This window comes from Aplidium turbinatum, chromosome 13, assembly GCF_918807975.1.
Source record: "Aplidium turbinatum chromosome 13, kaAplTurb1.1, whole genome shotgun sequence".
Lineage (NCBI taxonomy): Eukaryota > Metazoa > Chordata > Ascidiacea > Aplousobranchia > Polyclinidae > Aplidium > Aplidium turbinatum.
In genome coordinates, this window is record NC_137484.1 from 5,763,116 (window position 1) to 5,791,075 (window position 27,960).

The window sequence follows — 27,960 nt, forward strand, 5'->3', positions numbered from 1 at the left end:
CAAGAATGGTTGTATTTATGTTAGAAAACTTCAAAGATTTGAAAAGTTAATTACAGACAAAAACATTTATTCTTTGTTTGAGCTTTTTGGGCTAGCGTGTTTCCTTTTACCAGTTTACAGTGCGACAATGTTTCCAGGACAGCGCTGAAAAGCAATTGGAGAGCAGCCAGTCTTTGGTTTTATCATTCAAGACACGCAGAATTTTCACTTCATTAGGTGGGTTAAAGATGGGGCAACCGTTAATGGTTTGGTGTGCAGTCTCTTCCTCAGCATCACATTTACAGTAGAAGAAAAGGATGATGTCATTCCCCATTGATGCATTGTTGAGCGGAAAGGCAGATTTTGCAAAATGGTTTCCATAGTTTCAACCAAAACAGTTGAACCAAACAAAACAAGTTAGATAAAACTAAAACTACAACGTTCAGTGTTTTCAAACATTCAAGTTGATATTAATTTATTGAAATGAAAGTTTTACTGTTTTACGAAGGTTTCTTTAAAATTGTCTTCGTAAGTCCAAGCAGCGTTAATTGTACTAGTTTACTTTATAGACAAAGCGCTTGAAGGCAAATATAGGTTTTCAAGAGATTGTTTCCTTTACGTTTAGTTCACAACAATGCCGGAAAAAAATAGAAAGTGTCTTTTCATTGCTATTGGTAAGTAACAAGAAGCCAACTCGCAATTCTTTTTGCAAAGTTTAATTTCTGCTTCTTGATATTCGTTTAAATGTTTCATCATAGGGATATAACCAGGGCAAGTTTTTGCAACTTTTAAACAATTTTTGTAGCCAAGGGCAGCATCAAAAATGTTGAAACCCTAGAAATAGAAAGCTGTTTTAAACTATTGCCAGCAATTTCCAACATCCCAATTGTCCGTGAGCGAATCATGTCGGCAAATTTGATGCATGCAAAGCTACCTGCTGTGTTCTTCTTCGTGATACTTGCTGCAAGCTTAGACATCTATGTACATTTTGTTACTTTTCCTTGCATTTGAAATGTTCCTGGTGGGGTTTGAAATGGCAAATGAAAATGGCAAATTCAAAATGAAAATGGCAAATTCACAAATCGTTCCTGAAGGGAGTTGTCGTTTTCTTTTTTTGTAGTCTACTGCAGTTAGCCAACTAAATTGTTTCCATTGGTCACCGCCATTTATCGAATAATGTGAAAAAAGAAAAACTTGTTACCAAGCTTAAGCTACAAAATTTTATTCAAACATTTTAAAACCAAAAAATGACCAGAATTTGTAACTTTTAAACGTTACGAATTTTGGCAATTAGCTTATTGTATATGCTGTGAAAACAAATTACCATTCTTCAACTTTGGAGCATAAGATTTACGCAGCGTATAAACAATAATGGAGACGACTGGGGTTTCTCTGGGGAAAACGGTTTCGTGCATTTTTCCTTACAATATTGCACTTGCTGTTTAGTATTATTTGTTTTATCAATGCATTTCTTTCCTAGGAGCGATCACACTTACAGCTGCAGTTGCAGTCGCCATAGCCGTCCCATTGTCCCAATCGTCGTCAAATCGTGACTACACAAGCGATGCAACTGCGCTGTTGGAATCTACGCTACTGATAGACGGGTTAGTATTTTTTTTTCATTAAGACATTTATCACATTATTTGTGTTTAAACAAGTTACAATGTAGGCAAATGCACACCTTGGGTTCTGAAAGCATAAGCAGTTTTTTTTTTACTTTGAAAGTTGTAGCCTACGTAGGTGATAGTAATAGGCTAATAAGTTATACTTTTAATTAAGAAAATCATCACTTTTTATTAAAATATTAATATTAAACGTTAATGGCTTTCAAGATGGAATTAAAACTACTCTACGTTCCACTACTCTAAGTTCCCCATTAATAATGTGTGGATGACACGGAAATGTAGGATATGCCGCACTGATAAACAGACGTTACAAAACGCGATGCAAAGCATGGTAAAGAAAATTTACTGTTATACTGATTCCTACCGTTTGCTGTTACGTTGGTTCACATTTCTTTGACATCTAGCAGGAAATTCTACGTCATCACTCGCAAATGTGCCAAAGTGATCGATTAAGTTTAATAAAATGTGTTTTAAATCCTTTTGACAGTTATTTTTATGTTGCATTTCAATCGTTTGTAGAAATTATTGGCAATAGCCAGTCATATCAGTGCTTGTCAAACCACGGCTCAAAGCACTTCACGAATATTATTATGATACCAACGATGCCTGGCGAAACAAGTGGTTGACTACAATAATCATCTTCATTTGCCCCGCTAGACCAGTAGTCAAGCTCCAAACTCAAGAATCAAGATCTCGCGACGCTTGTTCGGATCTCAGGGTGTGCGCTTGAGCAACGCACTCTGAGGAATGCTCTCTATTCAGCGGCATCTAATGGATGGGATAATTTTCCGGCAACAACTTTTCAACAATAGGAAACTTTCAACCAATTCATTTTGTCAATTTCGGTAATCGGCCCGGCGTCAAAAGCCTCTACAGTCTACAAGAATGCAAAACTAATCGGAATAATCTATTGGAGGCTTTTTCAGTCCAAAAATAACTTTCAAAAACCAAACCAAACAAACTAAACTCATCCCTTGACCGAGAAAGCCTCTATTAAAACTTATCCTTGCGGTTTTCAATACTTGTAAAATTTTTGAATCGTTGACGCTAGTTTTCATTTGTTGTTGAAGAGTTGCTCTGTGAATTTTCCCATCCACCGAGTGCCATTAAATGGAGAGCTATCGTTGAAATGCGTTGCTCAATCGCACACCCTGAAAGTAGACGTATCGCTGCTAGATCTTGCCACTTCTTTTATGGTGTCGATCGCTTAAGCCAGTGTTTCTCAACCCCGAGTCCGCGGACTCAAATGAGTCCGCGGAAGGGCCTGGATGAGTCCGCGAGCACAGTTGCTTTTGCTAGTAGTCAGTTCATATTGTATTACAAATAAAACGTACAGCTCACAGCTCTTCAAAGGACACGAAACTTCGTCGGCACCTAGAATCAAACCATGGAAATTTTGTTAACAAATCTCTTGCAGTATTTAAAGAAAAAGAGCATTAGGTGAAGCGAAGTCGCATTGATCGCCCAACTGCTTGGGGAGGAATAGTATATTCTCACAGTCATGCAGTGCGTGCTTCTTTTGCGGTTGCATGGAAAATCGCTTGTGAAAAAGCATCTCACACAGCTGGAGAAAATTTGATTAAACCAGCATCTGTTGAAATGGCCAGGATAATGTGTAGTGATGCTGTTGCTAACAAACTGGAAACGGTTCCTTTGTCAAACGACACCATGAAGAGGCGTATCGAAAAATTCTCAAGAAATGTTCTGCAACAAACAATCGCTGCCATAAGATGCTGTGAAAGATTTAGTTTGCAACTGGATTAGACAACCGATATCGGAAGTGATGCACAGCTCATGGTGTTTGTGCGATATTTTGACACAAATGATTTCGTTGAGCAGTTTCTGTTTTGCCGTCCACTTGCTAAAAATACCACAGGAGAAGAAATATTCAAGAAAGTGGATTACTTCTTTGAAGAACATCAGCTTGAGTGGTCTAATTGCGTGTCTGTTTGTGCTGATGGTGCTCCAGCCATGATGGGAAGTAAGAAAGGCTTCATGAGTTTTGTGAAAAAGAAAAACAATAACATTTCGGTTGTTCATTGTCTTCGCCACAGAGAAAATTTGGCAACAAAGAAAATACAAGAAAATGTTGCCATAGTTTTCAAAGAGGTTGTATCTGTGGTGAATTATATTAAATCTCGTCCTTTGAACACTCGCACTTCGTGCTTTGTGTGACGAAATGGGAGCGGAACTCAGTGGGCTTCTGTTCCATTCAACTGTTCGTTGGTTGTCACGAGGAAAGGTGCTTGAGAGAGTGGCTACTCTTAAAGAGGAAACCAATGCTCTTTTAAAAGAGCAAAATCATGAACTTGCTGATCGCTTTCGTGATGATGAATGGATTGCGAAGTTGCTATTTTTGGCAGATGTTTTCAGCCATGTAAACCAACTGAATAGTTCTATGCAAGGAAAAGAGAAACTATTTTTTGATGTTTTGGAAAGTATTGATGCATTCAAACGTAAAATAAAGCTGTGGATGCATCGAATGAAAAGTGGGAGGTTAGCTGCTTTCCCAGGATTGAACTTATTTGTGGAAGAGAAAGATATCAATTTGGGCGTCATTCTTCCCATCTTTCTTGAGCACCTCAACACATTTCTTTCTGAATTGGATCGTTATATTCCTTCCAACGATTATTGCAGGATTTTTAATTGGGTTCGGAATCCTTTTCAGGTGTCAGCGCTAGAACTTCATTCAGATATGGACTGCATTGCTGAACAGTTGCTTGAATTGCAAAGCCGACAGATGTGGAAAGACAAGTTTAAAAAGGCTTCTTTGACTCAATTTTGGGCAAATGTGCAGCCGATGGAGCCTAGTCTTTCAGATCTTTGCAAGCAAGCTGCAACAACTCTTTTGCCATTTCCAACCACATACCTGTGTGAATCTGGCTTTTCAACTCTGACGATGATCAAAACGAAGTATCGTAATAGACTTCAACCGGAAGATGACATCAGATGTGCACTGACAACCATAATTCCGGAATTCGATAAACTTGTAAAGCAAGTTCAAGGACAAGGCTCTCATTGAGCATGTGTTGAGTGAAAAACAGTGCTTGCTTTTTTTGTTGATACCGTATTAAACTTTCTTGGATAGAAATCAAAAAAACTATTTTTCGTTAATATATAGCTTGAGTCCGCGGATATATACGAGAGGTTGAGAATAGTCCGTGGGTCAAAAAGGTTGAGAACCACTGGCTTAAGCTATCGAGACGAATCATTGCATAAAGTTATGCAAATTATCGTCGTATGTTTAAAGAAATATTGTCACACTTTTTTGTGTTAAGGTTATTTACAACGATAGAGCTTTGGTAGAGAGTTTGTCTTGTTGAACCACAGGCATACGAAGCCCAGCAACGTAATCAAATTTAACATACTTAAAATTATACAATAATATTTACACAAGTCAAAAAAGAAAACTACAAAAACTACATAGACACAAATTTCGAACATTTTCGATATCACAAGATATCCTCTTCAGGAATAACATGCAGTACATTTACATCAAAACAAAATACAATGGTTAAATATTAAATTTATCAACAGGAAAAAACAAAAACTGCACAGTGCTTCTGACTAGCTCAACACTCAACAATAAACACGAGAATCTCAAAGGTCACTGCAAATGGCGTCAAACAGATCACATGATGTGATAGTATGATAGGCAAGGCGCGAAAAAACTATAATGATTCCAATCAACTGACCAACTCAGGCTTTGCTTTTACTATGTTTCATTCGGCTTACCATTCATTTCTTAATCTTATACCAAGATTACTTTCGCCACTGAACTAGTTTCATTTCTTCAATATTGAGTTTTCATCAGAAATTAAATTAAGCACCAACTTGTGAGATTGTGAATGCGGCATGAGCGGGTATCGAACTCGTATCTGTCGATTCAGGGCGATTACTTTATGCACAAAACCAGTGAGCTGAGAGATCGGCTAATTGTTATGCGTAAGATCCAATGATTGTTTCTTCTTCCAGCCACAACGATTGGCCTTACAGCTTTCGTACCTTATTCAACAACAAGATAAGCGAAGTGGATCTAAATTCGGACTTAAGAGTTTATAGCAACTACTCCCACACAGATATCCCAAGAATGAGAGAAGGAAAGCTATCCGGTCAAGTATGTAACTCTTATTTATGGCTTCTAGTTTTTTAATTATTAGATACTGTACTGTGTTAACAATTTATATTTCAACGAGTTATCTTGTTTTATTTACGTTATCTTAACACATCTAACAAGAAGATTTTTTTTAGTTCTGGTCTTGTTTCACGGCGTGCAGCAGCCAACATAAAGATGCCCTGAGACAGGCGCTGGAACAAATTGACGTCATAAAGCGCTTCGTGAACGACTACCCGGATACGTTCCAGTTTGCAGAGACAGCGGATGGTAACACTACCACGTCGTTTATTTATAAATTTATATTTTATTGAAGTGAACTCTTTCTAATTAGTTCAGTAGTCCTATTGGTGATTAAGTAGCACTAATACGACATAAAACATACAGACATTTTGAAAGCTGTTGCGGTTACTTTAATATTAAAAAATTAATGTTTTAAAGTTAAACCTTGACAACCACAAGCCAAGAATTTTTCTAGCTGAAAAGCAGATTTTAGAAGTCAACACCTTAACCTAGAAAGAATGACATCTTCTGCCATCGACTTCTGTCTGTGTTCTTTGTATGAATAATTGTACAGTATAGTTTCTATGACGACACCATGGTGATGTATTCTTGAAGGCTATTACAACCAATTGTTATTTGCACGAGTGCAAATGCACGTCGATAGAAAGTTAAGTTTGCTTTTGCTTAATCTAATTTGCGCTTGCATGTGTTTCAAATTGGTATTACTTTGGTTTGGGGCGTATTTCCGCTCAGACTCGTGTGTAGCCTACGCATTTCTACCAAAAACAAAAGTCAAGATCAGAATTTATTGCAATTTGAGAAAACGATGACAAATTTTACAAGATTGTAGACAACGAAGTTTCTTTGACCTGCAAGTAAAACAATAACTAATTTTGAAGCTACTCAACATATACACAACATAAATACATAAAATAAATCTAAATGTGAATCTCAGCTAGTATTCAGTAATTGAGTTCTTCTTCACATTAACATTTACAGATTCTACATTTGAAGAAGCTGAATCAATGCCAAAAAACAGATTTCGCTTGTCAAGAATTTGACATATTGACACTTATGAAACCTACTGATTTGTCCACGTGTCAGACTTGCTTTTTGGGCTTTATTTTCTTGCCTCATTTAGAAAAATCTTCTTTTGTTCGTCGCTGAAAAATAGAGCAAGTTTAATCTAAAAGAATCAAGAAATAATTATTTAGACTTAAATCTCACTTCTCAAAAAGCAACTTCATGTTCTGCAGATCCCCACCAAATAGATCGGTAGCTTACCTGATGAGGAACTGCACCAAATTGAGAAGTTGTCTGTGTGCTACTGCTACCTTTTATAAATGTTTTCCTACACATTTGCCAAGAATGAAATCAATAGATTCCATTATACCAGTCATTCTTCACTTTTATGCATTTTTGACGCATGCTGCAAGAAGCATGACACAACGTTTTTGAAACAGAAAAGTAGCCTAATAGACTTACTAATACTTCTCTAGCCTATTGGTGCATTTTCTCCTTTGGTAATGCTGCAGCAGATGATATAAAAGATGAACAAATTACAGCATGCTGTAGGATCAAATGTTTTCATGAAACACAACTTTACATTCACGTAATTTTGATACGAAAACAAAGAAAGAAATACTTACAGTAATGGCGGCCATGCACTTGTTGTTGATGTGTTTGAATAAACATGGCTTTCTTTTGTAACCTTTGTCGCATAAGGGACAGAAACCTCGTTCTCCATGTTCTGACATCACGTGGTCAACGTAAGTAAACCATGTTGTGAAGCCCTGTTTGGACTTGCATTTCTTGCATATGAAAACTTGCACTGTTTCGGGATGCATATCTGTTTTGCCCAACTTCTTTTCCAACCAACAGATGAGAATTTAATGTAGCCTACTTTTGTAATTGCTGCAACAACGTGGTGGACATATTTCATATTGTAGTTAATCACATTTGAAAACACTACAAGTAATGTAAGTGAAAACACGTAATAATAATAACTTGCGTTTTTACATAGTGTTGTATCTACCATAGATATACATTACCCTCAACGAGTTACATAATCAGACTGCTGGCAGAAAGTGTTAGTGCTGATTTGCTATATCGACCAAATTGCGAAAATTAGGTTGGTGTGAAAATGCCAGTACTTCGAGCTGCTGAGATGAAAGCTAGCAATTAGCATTAAACCTGTATACCACATCTTGTCGGTTACAAAACTGCCAAAACTGTACTTGTGACTGTTATTTTAGCCTTCACATTTCTTATAAGGAAACAGTTAACTTTTGAAAACGTTATTTTCCAAATTTCATCTTGAACACGACTTGAACATGTCTAGTTCAAGACATTTAATGGTATGTAGACATGGAAGATTGTCTTCCTTACTTTCACATCTACTTAATCTGAATTTTTAACTTCCCGGCATGTGCTGGGACACAACAAAGCAACTGAATCTCCAAATCAAATCACCTGAGTCATATGGCCTGTCCAGGCTAGGCTACACTGTGTGCAATTGCACAGTATTGAGTACAAACCGACTTCATGATGGAACAAAACAAAGCGATATTGCTATTTTGTCAGTAGAGCAATAGTTTTAATTGTTTCCGACAATTGTAACTTTTGACGGGAATAGCAAAATTCTCTATGACGCGTTTAAAGCCTGGTTGCATGTGGTAGAGCAGTGGTTCTCAACTCGTTTTTAAGGCGGCCCAATTAAAAAAAAAAATCAGTTCGGTAAAATCTTGCGACCCAAGCAAATTGTCGTAATATTTTAAAAGCTATACGAGATTGTGTTGCGAACAAACAGCACTACAAAAGCAGTAACTTTTTCCGAAAATAATATGTTTATCAAATCACTAATGAGATAGCTGTGCTCGCTTGCTGTCAGCGAGCTTTTGAAATCGAGGCGTTATTTTGCTTAGGCATAGCCGGATGTCGGCTTTAACTTCCAGCCGGTTTCGCTGCTCAGTTTTCAATACACACACGGCGCTAAATCCAATCTCACAAAGCCAAGTTGTTGCAAATGGAATCTGTTTTTGAATCCCAAATTGTGAAACTGTGGGATACACTTTGTACATAGAAGCCCAAAAGTGGATGTTAGCAGAATCTTTGGGGTATTTGACTTTGAAGGACGCAAAAAAAAACGGTTTGCTACTTTTGTCGTTATGTCCATATAAACTGTTCTGCAACATGGATGGAAAGTTGAGGCAGATCTTTTCCAACAAATGGATCAATTATTCAATCATTTTGGTTATTAAGTGTTAGAGATTCTCCATAGTAGTGCACAAACTTTTTGGCAAACTGTTCCAGGTGTCTAATTATTATCGTTTGCTTAATATCAACTTCATTGCCACAGATATATTGCGTTAGTTGAGGAAATATATCGTACTCATCTCTGGTGACATAACTTTTCCAGAATATGAGTTTTTTGTGTTAAGCAGAAACTTTTCCGGCGCGATCAATCACCGTAAAACCGTTGCCTTGCATATATAAATTTAGAGAATTCAGAGAGTAAAATATATCGGCAAGGTAAGCAACTTTTGCCTTGAAATCTTCATGCAAAAACTTCTCGGCTAATCTCACACAGTTCTGTTGCCTCAGGAAGATAGCAATCTCCTCTCGCAAATTACAAACTCGCTTCAGGACACGACCTCGTGACAACTATCGCACTTCTGTGTGCAACAGCATTGCTTGATAATAATCAGAATCCACAAAGACGAAAACAAATGCCGATATATTGGACTTGTTTTGATGAAGTTTACATACTTCACATCATTTAACACTTCGTGCAGCTCTTGAGACAGCTTTTTTGCAGCAAAGGCCTCTCTGTGGAAAAAGCAATAAGTTCATACAGCACTTGGGGCTTTGTTTTTGATGCGTTTTACCGTTTTACCACACCAGACTATGCGTGGTCCAACGTGTGGAAAACTTTGTCATAAGTGCACGTTACAATATATATCCCATAACTTTGTCAAGTTAATTTATGTTTGAGACTGAAATTTTTGTTGGGTTTATATTTTATAATAATAATAACAATAATAAAAGCGAAAATTGTTAAATCTTCTTGCACTATACGATCATGCTACAAAGCTTTCCGATGTCTCGACATGAAACGCTTCATGACTTGTGTTTATATTTTCCAGTTTTGTGATCGATCTCTTCAGGTTTTAAATTTTTTTATTGTTATATTTTTCGCCCAAGATACAATATGCCTGAAAAACAAACGACCCAAAAAAATTATCAGGCGACCCAACTTTGGGTCGCGACCCATGAGTTGGGAACCACTGTGGTAGAGCATAAAAATACATTGCTATTTTGTCAGTAGAGCAATAGTTTTAATTGTTTCCGACAATTGTAACTTTTGACGGGAATAGCAAAATTCTCTATCACTCGTTTAAAGCCTGGTTGCAAGTGGTAGAGCATAAGAATACAGCATTGTAGGCTATAGCTATAAAAATTGCACAAATTTCGTCAAATCTATTAAATTTAAACGTTAGTCTTTTATTTCGTTGTGCTGAAAGTCATATCATATTGTAATGTCACTTATACAGTATAGAAACGTAAAATGCCAGTCAAACATTATCAATATTTAAGAAACGATACTTTTATTGAGACCTCGTCATCTCTTTTCTGAACACATTTATCGCAACTTGCAAAGATTCAGCATAATTTATTTTTCATTTTAAATCTAATCTATAAAGTTGGGGTGTTCAACTTGCCAACTTACACTGGGTAAAAATGTGAAGGGACATCTATTCATGGCAACAAAACAAGACCTTAAAACTTAATAAGAAGACACAGGGCCGTTGAGAGGATAATTTGGACCAGGTACCAATCAGATCTGCGGCCCCCAAATCAACAGCACCCACTATATTCCAAGAATACGCTGTGACTTTTTGCTGTGACCCCTTGTAAAGGTTTCCGGCCCCTACTATCATCCCGACTGGGCCCAAAAATACCCTCTTCCCCTTTCCTCCCAATCAACGCTATTGAGAAAACAATACCCTACAATGCACGTTTAAAAGAATTCACTTCAGTGTTTTAGACTCAAACATCAAAACACAAGAAAATATATAACTGATCAATGATCATGTCAAATACGATTTATTTCAAAAAGTGCTGCCGTAATATTGCGCATTTTCTGTTGACGTTGTATGCATGTAAAAAGAGGTTTCAAATTCTTGCAGTTCAGTCAGGTGTATGTTCTTTAATTCTTTCCAGTTGCACATTGATTGAAAAAAAAAGTTATCACCAAAGAAACTTTATCTAATTGATATGAAAGCTACAAACGTGCGTCGTGCTTAAGTGACCCAAATCACTTCACTTTGTTTTAGAAAGATAATGATGATTTATTGATTGATCAATTGAATATGCGTAGAAACATTAACAACAATAGCAGCATTTTATAGGGCCACATCCACAGTGCAAATTACGCTACTAGACCCTGTGCATGACAGTGTTAATAAAATAACACGATACCTTCAATCAGTGCCGGTCTTTGGGGTGTGCAAACCGTGCGATCGCACAGGGCCCGCAAATTAGGGGGCGCGCAATTTACTCAGAAAATGCAGTAATTTTTGTCATTTCCAATGAAAAAATTCAACGAAGGAATTAGCAAATAAAAAAACATAGAAAAACAACCTATTTCGTCACCTGAACATTTCGTACCCTGAAAAGATTGAGAAAAGAACAACTTTTAGCCGAAGTTGCTGATCGGATTTGCCGCAAACATTTCAAAATTTCTCTCGATCTTTTCAGGGGACGAAATAGGTCGAAATTCGATTTTGTTGACAGCGGACAAACGTGTCCAGTCTGAGCAGCTATCTCAGCGGACAAATTAAGTCTCACGGCGGACACACGAGATTTAACTTCGATCGTCATGCTTAATCACTTTATGTTGAGAATTCTTCACTCTGAAAGGCCTTCATCAGACCAGACCATTGAAGAGTCAAAGCGCCCTGTAACTGCCCAATGCACAACATAACTGATTCACTTACACCGAACGAGATTGTGTGGCTTCTTGCGTCACAATGCTCTGGGCAGGAGTCGGAAAACTTCTGCACTAACGTTACTGTTTTCTACTGTGCAAAGTTTCGCTAGGATTTTATCCTTAGGTTTATTTTTGCGTGTCATGTGAGCGAAAGTGATGGAGAGCAAGTACTGTAGGTTCATCGTATTCATTCTCACTTATAAAATTTTTCCTGGGCCTTTTCTTTCTTACTGTAATACCAAAACTTAGCCTACTCATATGATTTAATTTTGTAACCTCTCTCTCTCTCTTTAGGTATCATAGCTGATGCAGCCCTCGATGTACAATGATGTTCCAGTTTGATCGATCTCGTGCTTCTTGCCAAATTTTAGTAGGGTTTTTGATAAGTGGTTGAAAATTGTGCAAAAATGTAAATCTTTGTGCTCCTCTTGACCGTTTACCTAGAATTTTTCCGCTTAAAGATAAATCTTCAAGTTCGCCTTTCCTTATAATGTGACCTAAGAACTTCAGCTGCCGCATTTCTAAAGATCTCAGTATCTGCTGCTCCTGGCCTATCTGTTGGAGAACTGCTCTGTTGGTTCGAAAAGCTCTCCATGGAATTTTAAGAATTCTTCGGTAAAACCACATTTTTGCAGCTTCAATTTTTTTTCGGGTTTTTGCCGTTAGTGTCCAGGTTTCACATCCGTAGGCTACATCAAAATTGACCAAACAAAGCATTTTAACCGGGGACATAGTGAGTTTCATATCCCGGTACTCACTATATCCCCGATTTTAACAAACGAATTTTTAAGGTTTTGGAGAGCTTTCGATCTTTAAAGATTTTTGCCATGGTGTTGAAACTTGACTTTGATAATGCAATGCGTCGTCTAATTTCTTCTTCACATCGGGTGCTTGGATTCAATATTGAGCCCAAATAATTGAATTTTTGAACCTGTTCAATTTTGTTATCGTTGCAATACACGCAAACTGTTGGTTCAGGAAGACATTTCGAGACTGACATTTCGACATTTCGAATTTTGTAACCAACCTTGCCTTATCAATATGACTCGGAGACCAAAGCCAGACATTGTGATGTAACAGTTGAACTAAATTGTGCTGATTAGTGTAGAAGTAGGTAGCCTACTTCGATCCATTCTTAGCGAAGAATTCACCGTTATTATGCTGATTCAATGTCATCAAACGTTGAAGCAACCTAAAAATCCAAAGCTATTCTGCTTAAATTGAAGCTAAGGGTTACAGTATTAATATTTTCTAGATGCGCCCTAGAATGTGCTAGAAATTATATTCTCTCAAGAATTCTTCGTGCTATGCAATCACGTCAGGGTTAGAAATGTTTAAGGATTCAACCTATTTCGTACCAGGGTTAGGGGACGAAATAGGTTGCATCCAGACTCAACATAGCTTTATTTCCGAAAAATGCCAAAAAAAACATCATCTAATCCTTTTGCTATGCCACCGGACAGCACCATTTAACAGTAATTTCATACCCAAATTTTTGTAAAACATGCTCTCAGAATGCCCCCAATTCAAAGTAATTATTCGAAATTTTCTTGGGGAGGCCCCCAGACCCTCCGCCACTAGGTGCCACTTTCGGCAAACACACCGCTAGGCTTCGCTCACCGACCGTCAAACCAATTCCCTTTCTCCTTTCTAAATACCTAGCTACGCTACTGAATTGGATCATTGTCATTGGGGCCCACAAAGCATTTTCTGCACAGGGCCCGAAATATCCTAAGACCGGCACTGCTTCAATTATGATGTTTAGTAAAATAGAATGTTTTCAAGTAAGTTTTGTGTAGAAATGTGGATAAGAATGTACCAATCCTGTGGATCATGGATGAAACTAAGCAGACTAAGCAGAGAAAGAATTTTCAGTCCCACATTTATTTCCGGACGATTCTTCTTGTAACTTCAAATAATATTCTAGCTAGGGTTTGTCAATTCCTGCTACACCAATCTTGACCAGTGCAAACGTCCTAACAATTTCAATCGTTGCCAATCGCGGTTATGACGCTACAAAAATCGTCATAGGAAGCAATCGGGATGAACACATGGGTTTTTGATTTTGCCAACTGTACATATTAAAATAGCTTCAGAATTAGTTTTCTATTTTGTCTTGCAGCTCAAAGAAGTCTCAGTATCATTTTTATCTTCTGAGGTTATGTTATCATTTTTCTCAAATCAAGTTAATTTGCTATTAAGAGTGAGCATATAGCCTACATTGCGACGTCACAATTACAAAAAGTGGAAGAACTTTCTCAAAGGAAAAGCATAAATAGCATAAAACAAAAGTATCAAAGTTTCAGTAATGTACGAAAGCTTCGTTTCCAATCAGATAAAGAATAACAATTATGTGGCTATAGTTTTTGCAGTTGCACAAAAGCGTCCATGAAATACCCTTTAATGCAGGGGTTCTTAACCTGGAGTGCCGCACCCCTTAGAGGTGCGAGAGCTGTTTCAATGGGGTGTGGAAATACTGAATGATTAAGGTTAGTTATAAAAGAATAATTAGGAAATCAGGATATTCCTGCTTGCTTCCTATAAAAAAAAAACATTGATTCGATCCTTGATATGCGAGTAACTTAGTAGTTAGCACCAACACACCACGATTAGATGCCATCATCAACAGGAAACAACAGCAAAAATGTCGTTGAGCTTGTTAGGGTTAACCACCACTGCGGAGAATTTTTTTTGCATTTTTCACATAACTAACGAAATAAAGGCAGTTTCGGAGCCAACTGCTGACAATTGGTAAGGCAGAGTTCGACGTCGTCTTTGACTTTTGTTATCTTAAGTGACATGATTGGCCAGTCGGGAGGCTGTAAGTAGGCTATGTCATGGTAGTGAGGATGCAATTGGCCTGAAAGCGTTTCCGTGAGCTCCTCCCTATTTTTATGGACAAGGATATTTCCTTCGGTAGTCGAGACAACATGCATAATATTATGTATGTAAGGAATGTTCTACTGCATGCACATGAGACATGATTCCCCACTCTTGAAAAGCGAGCTATCGGCCATGTTGCAATGATAATTTCAATGGAACGATGGATCTATTCCAAGTGCCATTCTGACCTGGTGACGATGAAAGAGCTGAGATCCAGGTTTGGCATCCATCAGATTGAAGATGTCATGAGATGGAGAAGGCTGCATTGGTACGGACATGTGCAACGCATGGAAGAAGACGCGTGGCCAAAGAAAATACAGTTCGCTAACGTCTATGGCATGGAGAAATGTCATCACAGAATAGAAGATTGTTGGCCGCCAACCTTCCCAATACGGGGATCAGGAGACGTTAAATCGTAGAGATGGATAGAGACACAAATCATATAAAAACGTAATTTGCAGATCCCTCGTAGGCTATAAGGAAAGCATTATATTGTGTTATTTTATTGTCAGTTTTATGAATGAAGATTAAAGAAACAATGGTTTTGTTATTTATCTATGTAAACAACATTACTTTGAGTCATTCTAGAAGGGGGTGCGAGAACTTGTCGGTTATTTCAAAGTGGCGCCAAGAAAGAAAAAGGTTAAGAACCACTGCTTTAATGGAAACAAACGACTGTTTTAATTAACTATACGGTAAAGTTGAAAAAAAATATTATTTAAAATAAGTCTGTTCTTGCTTGTCGTCATAGAAACCACAGAGGACAACTTTGTGCGCAAAGCATACACTTAGCTTACTGCATGCACATGGCCTACTGCATGCACATAGCCTAGTTGACCAAATGTTAACAGAGAGTATTAATATCGAGACGCAACTTGGCCCACGTTGTATCATTTTGCAAATTAGACGAAACTGTATCTCTGACAGACAGCTTTTACTTTTGTAGCAAACAAGAACAGCGTATTACATTTGAAAATACACTTGTATAAATTTGATCTGCATTTTGTTCGATTTCTTCTCAGACTTCTTTGTTTTATACATTTTATTGTTTATCGAAAGTTAGAAATTACCTAACGTAGCCTATATAGGCCTAGTACCGTCATAAAGTTGTTTCAGCAAGTTTAGTACTTAAACTGTACTCTCAAAACAAGTGTGCTTTACACATTGCACTCTGTACAGACTTCTACAAATGTGACCAAAATTTCCATCAATTTCAACAAAGTTCAAGACTATTGTTGATTATTCTTAGCCACGTTGAAAACTAACGATAGGCTATAGTTTGATGAAACAGTAGGACAATAGGCTAATATTGTAAAGCAGTGATCTATAGAAACACTTTACAATTTTTCGATGCCTGCCCACAAACTGGTGGTAAATACTACATACTACGTCTAACTTATCCAAGTCTTATGTTTTCAGAAATTGAATCGGCTTTTGCAAACAATAAAATTGCTTCTCTGATCGGAGTGGAAGGTGGCCACATGATTGACAGTTCAATGGCTGCATTGAGAATGCTCTACGAGTTAGGAGCGAGATATTTAACTTTAACTCACAGCTGTGATACACCCTGGTAAGATTGCTCCTGGTATCAATAATGATTCAATTTTATCGACTTGCTTTAAGGTACGATGCATGAGCCAAGGGAACATGGCCATCGACTCTTTCAGTTCAAAATTGATAAGTTTGTGTTTTCTTTAGTTGTGTAACAAAACTAATATTAGTAAGTTTAGAATGTCTTATTACGCTTACCGTTGCATTGTTTTACCTATTTTTACATATTGGATTAACACGTAATTGTGTTGAAAGTGCGGCTAATGTTCATTGCATTATATCTAGCACAGCAAGAGGTTGAAAATTTTAATCAAGCGCAACTTTTAACACCTAAGAAGCTTCGACTTAAACTAAACTATTCTTTTATAAAACAAAGATACAAAATTTTAAACAAGAAAATTAAAAAGATGTGTGTTGATGCTAAAGAAACCTGGATAAATACTCAATGTGAAGAAATCGAAAATGTTAAAATCAAAGATAGTAAATATATACACAAGAAGGTGAAAGAGGTAACAGGGAAGAAGAGGTATTGCTCACAAGCAGGATGCATCAAGGCAAATGATGGAACTATTCTGATGGACCAAAAAGATATTCTGCAGCGTTGGTGTGAATACATTGAAGAGCTGTTTTTCGACGAACGCGGAAACAAGCCAGGCATCTCCAAACCCATGGAAGGTCCTGCAATTATGAAAGAAGAAGTAAGAATCGCTATGAACAAAACAAAACATGGAAGAGCAGTTGGACCAGATAATATCTCAGTTGAAATTCTCGAAGCTTTAGATGAGTGGGGTTTAGACCTAACCACTGTGATCTTAAATCATATTTATGACACCGGAAACATCCCTAGTGATATGGTACGTTCCATATTCATAACTTTACCAAAGAAAACCGGAGCAACAGAATGCTCATTCCACAGAACAATTAGCCTTATGAGTCACTTAACAAAGATCCTACTTCGAATCGTGATGATGATATTGAGACCAAAACTAAAACCGGAAATTTCAACAGCACAGTTTGGATTTGTCCCAGACAAAGGGACCAAAAATGGAATTTTTACATTAAAAATGTTAACAGAGAGATGTATAGAAAAAAACAAGGATCTTTATCTATGTTTCATAGACTTTTCTAAAGCTTTTGATAAGGTTCAACATGCCAAATTATTCCATATACTGCATTCTTTAGATATCGACGGTAAAGACCTCAGAATCATACGAAACCTCTATTGGGAACAAACGGCTGCAATACGTATAAATAACGATCTTAGCGAATTCAAACCGATACAACGTGGCGTCAGACAAGGATGTGTCCTATCTCCAGACCTTTTCAACGTTTACAGTGAGATGATTTTGAGAGACATCGAAAATATGAATGGAGTAAAGGTTGGAGGACAAAATATAACTAACTTGAGATACGCTGATGATACAGTCTTGATAGCAGAATCTGCAAACAATCTACAGGACTTATTAAATTCTGTTGTCAATAACAGTAAAGCAATGGGTTTAGAGTTAAATTCAAGAAAAACAGAATGCATGACGGTATCAAAAAAGAAAACTTATCCAAATTGCAACCTAACACTCAATGGTGATACAGTGAAACAAGTTGAAAAATTTAAATATCTTGGAAAGGATATCTTGGATAGCAAAGGATACTTTCGGTAAAATGAGCACAGTCTTCAGGAATCGCAACATGACAATAAAGACCAAAATTAAAGTTTTAAAAGCATATGTAGAATCAATTCTAACCTACGGATGTGAATGCTGGACAATAAGTAAAGATATGAAGAAAAGACTAGAGGCTGCTGAGATGTGGTTTCTCAGAAGGATGTTGAGGATATCTTGGACTGAAAAGAAGAGTAATGACGAAGTTATGAAATTGGCAAATGCAGAAAGGAGATTAATAACAACAGTTAGAAGGCGTCAGATGCAATTTGTAGGTCATATTCACAGACATGGAGATTTGGAAAAATTAGCTCTATTGGGGATGATACAGGGAAAAAGAAGCAGAGGTCGACAAAGATTAACTTATTTAAACAGCTTGAATCAATGGGCCACAAACACAACAGTCAAAACGAACGATTTTATACGAATGGCAAATGACAGAGAAGTTTGGAAGACCATGATCGCCAACGTCTGTATCAGATCAGGCACATAATCATCATCATTCTTTTATAGCTCTACTTAACCAAACAAATAGGAACAGCTTGATAGCAGTTGCGCTAGTCTGTTTGCAAACTTATAATGCTTCCTTATACGGAGTTTACATAAAGCAATAGTTTTTATTTATTTATTAAAGGGCAGAGTCTGCTAGTGGTAATCAAACCATGGGAGGACTAACAGAATTTGGCAAGGTAAGGGATGCAGCTTTTGTTAAAGTGATTTAAAATTAAGAGGAAGAGAAAACAGGATTATGCATTAACTTCCAATTTAAATTGTTTTTATGAAAGAAAACGCTTAATTTTGATCACGATTTGATGAATATAGTGCACACGACTGCTCCTCTTTCGGGCTGCAGTGACACTGTCTGTTTTGAAAGCGCTGAGAGCAACGCATATCTGCAATGGATAGGTTACAGACTCAGAGCTATATAAAACAAAAACTTTCATCATCATTGATCATAATAATTTTAAAATTTTTAGAGCATCGTGCGTGAAATGAATCGGCTCGGAATCTTAGTTGATCTTGCCCATGTCTCTACAGCTACCATGCGGAATGCCTTGGAAGTCTCATCAGCTCCAATAATGTTCAGTCACAGTTCAGTGCGTGCAATCTGCAACATCGAAAGAAATGTTCCTGATGACGTATTGAAGACCTTGGTAAAAGACACAATATAGTCACCACATTGATTTTTTTATAACATAACAATTATTAAGAATATTTGAGGGCTTGCTGTTGTTTGATAGGCTACCTAGGTTAGGCCTACATCCCTATCTGTAAGCTATAAGCTTTTAGAACTGCCATAATATCTTGAAAGGTAAAGCTTTGGAAGAGAGTTTGCTTTGTTGAACCATAACAATAGACAATAGACAAACAAAAGACAAACAATAGACAAACAAAAGACAAACAAAGCAAAGTAACTTCAGAGGGTTTAACATGTTTTATTACAAAGAGATAGAACATAATTTAAAAACCAACTCAAACATTTTCGACAAGTACGTATGTCCTCATCAGGAATTACTTTAATTTGCAATATACATAAATGAAAATTATAGGATAAATCTGACTATGCACTATAACTGTAACGACACTCCGGATTGAAAAGCACTAACTGAACAAGTAATACAAGAATGATTACGAGTAAATTATACGGCGGGAAACAGATCACATGATGTGTAACTACAGGCATGTGACAAATAGTTAGAACACACACAAAAGGAACGATGAGCCACAGGCGAATAACTGCCTGTTGAGAAACAGATTATTACATTTGATTCTTAAGATTTCCATGATCTTATTCTGAAATTCAGATCTGCATCGAGAGATGATTTTAAATTGGTCGACCCGGACTTTGTCAGTGCACGTTTTGCAAAAAGCGATGTGCTCTTTAATTGCACTTTTGGTTGTTAAGTTTGGGTTTAAGTGCTCCCCGGTCCTTGTCAACAAATGTCTGGTTGACATACCAATGTATGTCTGGTTTGCGTCACGCAAACAACTAAATTTATACACAACATTCGAAAAAAGATCGAAGGAGGTAGGCGACTTCATTCGAAAGTATTGATGCACTTTAAATGTTTTGTATAGGCTACATGATGAATGTCACATGAAAATATTTTTTTTTTGTAAGTTTAGCTAGGTTTTTTGCAAAACTTGTTGAATCTTTTCCTAAAAAGGGCATAGGCCTACTAATAAAAATAACTAAAATCTACTTCTTCAGGCGAGTCCTTTGGTTTATCAGCCATGAAGGTGTTTAAGACTATATTGAAAAAACGAAAAGGACATCCATTTAAATCAAACATGTTTTTCAATTTCTTCATTTCTTTCTGAAACAACTGGTCATCAGAACACGCCAAACGGGTACGAGATAACAGACACAAGATTAAACCAGTTTTCTATTTATTAGAGCACAGAGCGTTATAATTTAACTTGTGTTGTCGAAAACGTTTAAGTTGATTTTTTAATTATGTTATATCTTTTTGGATATTTTCGTTGGATATTTTGAAGAATGGATATTGGATATTTTGGTTTATAGAAGAATGCTTGAAATTTCATGGAAGGATAAAATCACAAACAAAGATGTACTATCCAGAATACAAACCAACATGGAAATTCTACAAACAATTAAACCAAGAAAATTGAAATATTTTGGCCACATGATTCGCAATAATTCTATTCAAAGACAACTACTAGAAGGAAAAATGAACAGCAAACGAAATAGGGGCAGACCACCAAAAGAATTTGGACTAATGATATTGAAGACTGGTCAGGACTCAATTACAAAACTGCAGTAAAAAAATCTCACAATAGAGAAACTTGGCGTCTCATTGCCTCCAACCCTCGACGAGAGGAAGGAACTTAATGATGATGATGATATCTCTTTAGACAAATTATGTCAATGGTTAAAAAGCATCACCTCTCTACCAAAATTCTATAATATCTCTTTGTAATAAAACATATCGTCAGACTAATAAAATAATGGCGTAACTCACTTTTTGACGAAATTGAGATATTAGTGTTTTGTAGGTCCCTAAAATGTAGCGCATCTGTCACATAATTTTCTAAGACCTACGTTAACGGGAAAGTGGTATTTTCGTAAAAATGTCAAATGGCCTAACTCAAACGCATGACTTAGGCCATTTTACAAATCTTTTTAATCGTTTTCTGGAAGTAAAGCTTTCCTCCAACAGAGCAGATGGTCAGAAGATGACGATCTAAATTGTACAGAAATAGAGCTTCCACTTTATCACAAGTCAAGACGATTAATTTAGCACAAAATGATTATATTTTTTTTATTCTATGTATCGTAATCTTGGCCATTTTCAAGTAACCACCCTACTTAAATCAATCTGTTTTCTCTCTGTTCCTTTGAGAAGCTTTATTTTCCTAGCACTCTGGTAGTGCGACTTATCACTTCACACTGTGATACAGGTCAAATCTTCTCAATGCGCCGTTTCTCGGAGTCTTCTCGCACCCATGGCAGGATTTTGTAGCAAGTCATTGTTGGATACGGTACCTAATTAATTCTCAGCTTAATATCACACTTAGCGACTTCATGAGCTCGTTGCTGAGTTCTTCGCCATCATTCTTGAGTTTCAAAGATGGGAGAAGGAGAACATAGGAAAAGATAAATTTTTTAAAACGTTTGAATTGACTTTTATGTGTAGGTAGCTTAAATGTGCCAAAGTGGGAAAAGAGGAAAATCACTTTTGGCGAAATTTCTCAATGACTTGCCTACTGTAGATTCCCATTACTGTAGAAAGGTCACAATGTACAGAAAGAAGAAATTCTTGTACCCTGGAACTATATTATAACCCAACTTCATCGGCAATACAAAGAGCTTGCTTCTTCTTCTCTCGTTTGACTTGTAGTAATAGCTTAGATTGGCAATGCCTCATCGTGCAGCCATGATACGGTAGTTGGGTCCAGTTGTCGAATACCAATGATTTCACTTGGGGGCCGTAAGATGGGACATTCGTGGAGTATGTGTTGCATTGTTTGTTCTGCCGCTCCGCAGACACATATCAGACATATTATGCAACCCCCACCTATGCAGATTAGCTCCAGTGCAGCCAACGTCACATCTGATCCTGTTCAATGTGACCCATGCCTTTCTTGAGAGGTCTGCTCCAGGAGGGATGGAGAGTACTGGTATAACTGAAAACTAGGGAGGGATATGTGGCAGCTCGTTCCATTCCTGGGCCCATGTCTCCATGCAGCTGAAGTTCTTATCCACAAGCTAAAGAGCTTGCTGAATCATCAGGAATACTACCATTGAGCACAGCCTTTTTTAGGGAAGTATTTCATAATGAGAACTTCTCCGTTTTCATCGTCGGCTCCAGCTCGTGTCAGAGCATTGGTTGATCTTCAAATTGAGTTTGGATGGTGATGTCGTATGTGGCTTTGGAGGCCCAGTCTGTGATGGAAAAGACGTGGGCAAAAGGCACTGGGAGACGATCATCATAGATCCGCCACCAATATGTGAAACCAGGCTGGAGGCTTCCAACTCTACTAAGCCTGTCCCTGTTACCCGTGATATCATCGCCATTGGGCTTTGTTTGGTCCAGGTCCAAATTGAAACAATTTATGCCATTTTCTTGTATGTTTATTTACGGTGGTCGTAACTACGCGAGGGCCACGCACACACTCTTGGCCAGCTCCATGTCCACTGCGGCCCAATAACATGAAAACGTGCAGCTTCAGGGGAACTGGTTGCAACGGGCTGCCGGGTGCTCTGTTCATACCACGTAAGGGTCAGTGCGACGTGTGTGTTTCATTCAAATACAGTATTATTACCAAGGAACAATACGATGACCATATCAAGTTGAAGAATGAAGCTTGAGATGAGAAGACGAAGACAAAGAGTCCGCTAGCACAGTAAAATCCGTATGGACAGTGGATTTACAGGCTGTACTTCTGCGTCCTAAAACTAAGGCAAGCAGTATGTAAGCTACTATAAACCAAGCTGCAGGTACACAATTTTACACCATTCAATCTTGAATCAAAAGATGCTTATTGCTCTATTTGGAATGAAACAGAAAGTGATTTACGCAGTGAAGTATTCGCTTTCTTGCAGTTTAATCATTTCGAATGGGTAATTTGTGAAAGCCCCGGTCTGGAGGAGATAGTTATTTGGAGTGATGGGTGTGGATGTCAAAATAGAAACTCTAATGTCTCTAGTGCCTACTGTGCCCTTGCATGGAAGCATGACATCACTATTACTCAGAAGGACCTCGTGGCTGGTCTCCCTCAAATGGAGTGCGATAGCATGCATAGTACTATCGAGCGAAAATTGGTAAACAACATTTTTACGACGAGAGATTACGAAATTATCATCCAGAATGCCAGGATCAGACCGCATCCCAACAATGTACAGAGGATGCAACACAGTGATTTTATGAAAATCGATGGATGATGCTTGTTGAGTATTAGGCCTGCAAAGAAAGCTGGAGATCCCACTGTTCATGATCTTAGAGGCAGAAATCATGAAAGCAGTGGAAAGGTATTGTACAAGGTTCAAGGATCTGCCACAGCGGTCACAAACAAACTTAGACGACACTACATGGATTCCTATTTTTTCAAGCCATCTTCCAATCAAATTGAGGAAATACAATGATCTCCAATCTATGAAACATGTTATGCCAACATTGTGCCACTCCTTTTTTGATAATTTGCCTCATTACTGATAATTTATTCAGCTTGTCTTGCCAACTGTGAACTGTTTTTGGGCGAAATATGCAGTCTAGCATGAAATATAACTCCTATCGTTAGATTGGAGTTGCTATTAGGGATTTTTCTGTTAATTCTAGTCGTATTATCACTGTTATTATGTCACCGTTAAAAAACTCATATTGATAAAGTCAAAATATCAAATGGCCTAAGTCATGTCAGTGCATTCAGAAAATGGCCTAAGTCATGCCAGCCCATTATGGGATGCAAAATGAAACAAATCATAGTATACATGCTCATTGTACTTGCATCGACATGCTATTTTCGTTTAACTGTACAATAAATATGATAAAAACAACCGTGTAGACAGTTTTTTTCGATTATCTCAAAACAAGAAAAAATGAGTTACGCCATTATTTTATTAGTCTGACGATATCGTGGAAGGATGACTAATAAAATAGCGGAGTATAATTGACCATAGAACTAAAACAGAAAAACTTCTATATGAAGCTGAAATTATTTATTGCTATTTTTAATCGCGTGTTGTGTTTTTATCACAAAATCTAAAGAAGTTCTATTTTCAGCCGACTAACGGAGGAATTATTATGATCAACTTTTATTCCAACTTCGTGACGTGCAATGACACAGCAACAGTTGAAGATGTTGCGGGTTAGTCAGCAAATATATAAAGTTTTCTGTGTTGTCTTCAATTTCCAGTCACAAATCAAGACAAGCAATATCCAAAACAGCGGTTTCTTACAGCATTTACTTACTGACGAAGCCAGCAATCTTATCGTGTCAATGAAAAAAGGTTTTACTTTATGCATACAAGACAACTGAACTGAATTCATTTGGATTCCTTATGTTTAGCTTATAACAACAAAATTTTTATGACTGTGTACTGGAGATTGGAATTTCTAATGAAAAATGACAAAACTTGAGGGAAATCAAATTCATGACAGTGGCTCCCCAACTTTTTTCGGTGTGACGCACTCAACATATTTTTTGTTTTCCGGCGCATCAACAATGAATTTGTTAAGATTCATGCAGACAACAAAGATTTATTTATTAGAGCAACAACAAAGCGAAAACACGTCGAATGATTGTGATGTAAGCTATAGCCCATGCTTTCTTGTCTTCGTACTATAATAAAGTTTTCTAATCTTAATAAAATTTGCTAGACTGACGGTACATTTTTTCGGGCTTATAATAATATTCGATGCTTCGTTTCAATCACAGCCACGATTATAGGGGGGGGGGGAGATTCAGCGAGTAGTCTGGGGGGGGATTTCAACAAAACACAATAATGTTTAGGTTTACGTTAATCCGACGTTACAAATGCACGTAAATAAAGTTACTTTGTTGTGTTGTAAAAAGGGGGATGGCGATCATACCAATCGCCCATCCACCGCTTGCCATGAGCGAGAATTCTAATTTGCGTAAATATGACAAGAAAGGAAGCATATGAAACGCCGTCTAAACTAGATATGGTAGAGTGCTTGGCGTTTATTGTAATCGAAAAATGATTTGCCATCTTCAACTAATATTTTAATACCTTATTTCACAAATGTAATTTTAGTTGATTTTCAGATCACTTTGATTACGTGAAAAAATTGATTGGAGTAGAACATATTGGCGTTGGAGCTGACTATGACGGGGTGCCAAGGTAAACAAACGCTTATTCACCCATGCGTATACGAATATCTATTTTTGTGGATAGGGGTTTCAAGCCAAGTAAAATAAATTATAGTTTATTGTTTTTAAATGCAGAGGCTTGTTTGGATTAGTCTAGTTAAGGGCAGTAGCCTACTGTGCAACTACAGTTTCCACTGCATCCAATTTCGGATTAAAAAAGTGGTAGACTTCTTTGAATAATTTGTTTTGTTTGCATCAATTTATTAACCATCTAGCCCGCACCGATGACTTATCAAAAAGGGCATCTGCAAAGTTTTGTTATCAGGCTCTATAGCCGTGGTCGAAATACTAGGAACATATCGACAGAGTTTAACCCCTGAGTTTAACCCAGTGGTTTTCAATCTTTTTCAGCATGAGGGCCAAATTCAAAACCGTGCGTCTTTCTGGAGCAATAATGTTAACATTTCCACTAAATCGACAGTATCATAAACAACTTCTTTCATGTGACTGGATGTTGGCAACCAGCAACTTTAGATAAACTTTTTGTCTTCATGGACATTCAACAGAGTAAAGAACGTCTCAAAGAAACAGCATTATCACTTTGCTCCGGGTTGTAGATCTTATTAATCTGCTTCACTCCAAGCTCTATAAGCCAACAAGCAACTCTAGGACTGGCAAAAATGTTCAAGAGATGAAAAGTTATCTTTTGCGTATTCCAATTTACTTCCTCACAACTTTGCTAGATTACTAATACGCTACCCGGTAGGCTGCAACATCAGCGTTAACCTCTGTATTCTCTGTCTTCTTTTACTGGCTCTATTCCCACTTCAAATCAGGTCGCCAGTGCAGATTGCAGTCCTCCACATTACTCTGTCAGTAGCATCTTCCTTCTTCACTCCCACTATTTCCATATCTTCTGAAACACAAACTCTCCATCTGTCGAACCAAGTTAACCTCTCCATACAGTTTAAAATGTTTTTATTTCAGGACTCCTGTTGGACTTGAGGATGTTTCAAAGTATCCCAACTTGTTTGCTGAACTGATGAAGAGAGGATGGTCTGATGAGGACTTAATAAAGATTGCTGGTGGAAACCTCCTCCAAGTATTAAGGAGGGTAGAAGAAGTAGCAAAAGAACAGCAAGATCAATATCCAAACGAGGATTGGGTTCCTCCTGGTGATGTTGATGGCATATCATGTAGAACAACATACTAGTGCAATGAATTGTGTATACTGTATATAGGCTATATTACTAAATTACATTCAAATAACCGCCTTGCAGTAGCGAGATTAGCTTTGTAAGAATTACTGTAAGAATATATTTCTTATAATAACACCAAATAAAGTTGGTCCAATCACCATTCAGACACGTCCAGAGCAACAGCAATGCAATAAAAATAATGCAGCTACAATTAAATGCAATTTAGTTGTAAACTATAAGCATGGATGGTTGTTAAACTAAGCAGTATTTTTTATCATTGCGCAAAAAATATTAACAGACTGGTTCTTCTTTAGCCTAATGTCACTTCTATTTTGATTTTAAAAAAGTCTATGCCACTACGTAGCTTATTTTCTTTTATTTCCTTATTTTCCGTGATGTGAGAATTTTTACCTGCATCAGCCGAATACCTAAAATGTATGATAAAATATTTCTGGTGATCCTGTAAAACCTCACCATGACATTCTGTTGCATAAAGCGGTTGATTAATCCAGATCACTGTGTGGCTACATTGCCAATATAATTACACTGCTAACATTACCAATTCTCTGAAAGTAAATTTATGTTGTCGTCTTATCATTGTTAATTAAACGTACGGTAACAGCGTTGCTGATCTCAATGTTTTTATTGTTGATTACAAAAACACGTTTAGGAAAACTGTGATATGAATAAGCTTGTTTTGTGTTCACCAAGTAGGCCTAGGCTGAATTGATTGTTATAGACCAGCTACCTACGTTTCGGAAATCTACTTCGAGCCTTCACCTGTAGAGATAATACTGACTGAAACACGCATTATCCCTTTCTGTGGTGTGTGTACCTCTCAGAAATGTAAACTTTTCTTTCAGTTATAATTTTGTTATAACTGAAAAACAAGTTAGCCTATGTAAATCTCTGTTATAATTTTGATGTTAAGGCTAATGGCTAGCCTACATGTAAACTAGTTGTGATGTAGGTAGCAACTGCATAATTATGTTCTTTCAAGTGCAAATAAATTTAATTTATGGTAGCAATCGCTATCCTAGGAATGAAAAACTATTTGAAGCCTAATCCTGGCAGCTTTGCATTGCCCTCTTGTAAAGGCTTTGGACCACCGACATAGGGCCGATAACTAAGATTGACAGAGTAACCTAAGGTTCCCTCTATTTATAGAAATGGTGTTATTTGTAAAGCATTCCCTCTATTAATTGCTGCTGAGTGGTGAGCAATAGGCCTACATTAAGTTGCCTATGCTTTGCTAAGCCCAGGTGATCAAATGGTCATTCGCTGCTGCAAGCAAATCAGATTGAACTATCTAACACTAAGCGTAGCCTCTTATGCGTTCCTCTATGTTGATGAATTGTATCATATTGTGATGTAAGCTTTGTGTACCGTAGGCTACTATTATAGAATTCGATCGGCAAATAAAGTTATTTTTCTCTCACCAGTCGTTCCTTAATCTTAGTTTCTTCGCATGCAATGCAGTCTATCTACATCACTCAATAATATTTCATAGATGAAAATCATGCTACTGCCTAGCTATCATTGCTCGTGGGCGGTGCTATAAATAGCCTAGGCGGCCATTTGCAGCCTAATAACGACAATAGGATTTTATTCCTTTCTCTCGGTCGCCTTTTCTTTACCAAGCCGATTTATTACATCCTGG

General features: G+C 37.3%; 1 protein-coding gene and 1 long non-coding RNA gene across 2 annotated transcripts; one reads left to right on the forward strand and one right to left on the reverse strand.

Annotated features, from left to right (window-relative positions):
* The first annotated feature begins 546 nt into the window (after positions 1-546).
* LOC145782029 (dipeptidase 1-like) lies at positions 547-27,702 on the forward strand. The gene is made up of 10 exons (XM_082593757.1): positions 547-653; positions 1,460-1,583; positions 5,580-5,721; positions 5,856-5,988; positions 16,016-16,166; positions 18,440-18,494; positions 18,783-18,959; positions 24,051-24,135; positions 25,057-25,132; positions 26,089-27,702. Exons 1-10 carry the CDS (start codon positions 614-616, stop codon positions 26,312-26,314), a joined length of 1,209 nt encoding a protein of 402 aa, XP_082449883.1. The 5' UTR covers positions 547-613; the 3' UTR covers positions 26,315-27,702.
* LOC145782030 (uncharacterized) lies at positions 6,514-7,627 on the reverse strand. Its single transcript, XR_014290812.1, has 3 exons — positions 7,371-7,627; positions 6,807-6,884; positions 6,514-6,590 (listed from the first exon to the last, which is right to left on the reverse strand). It is a non-coding gene; the product is annotated as an uncharacterized LOC145782030 (long non-coding RNA).
* Positions 27,703-27,960: the final 258 nt, after the last annotated feature.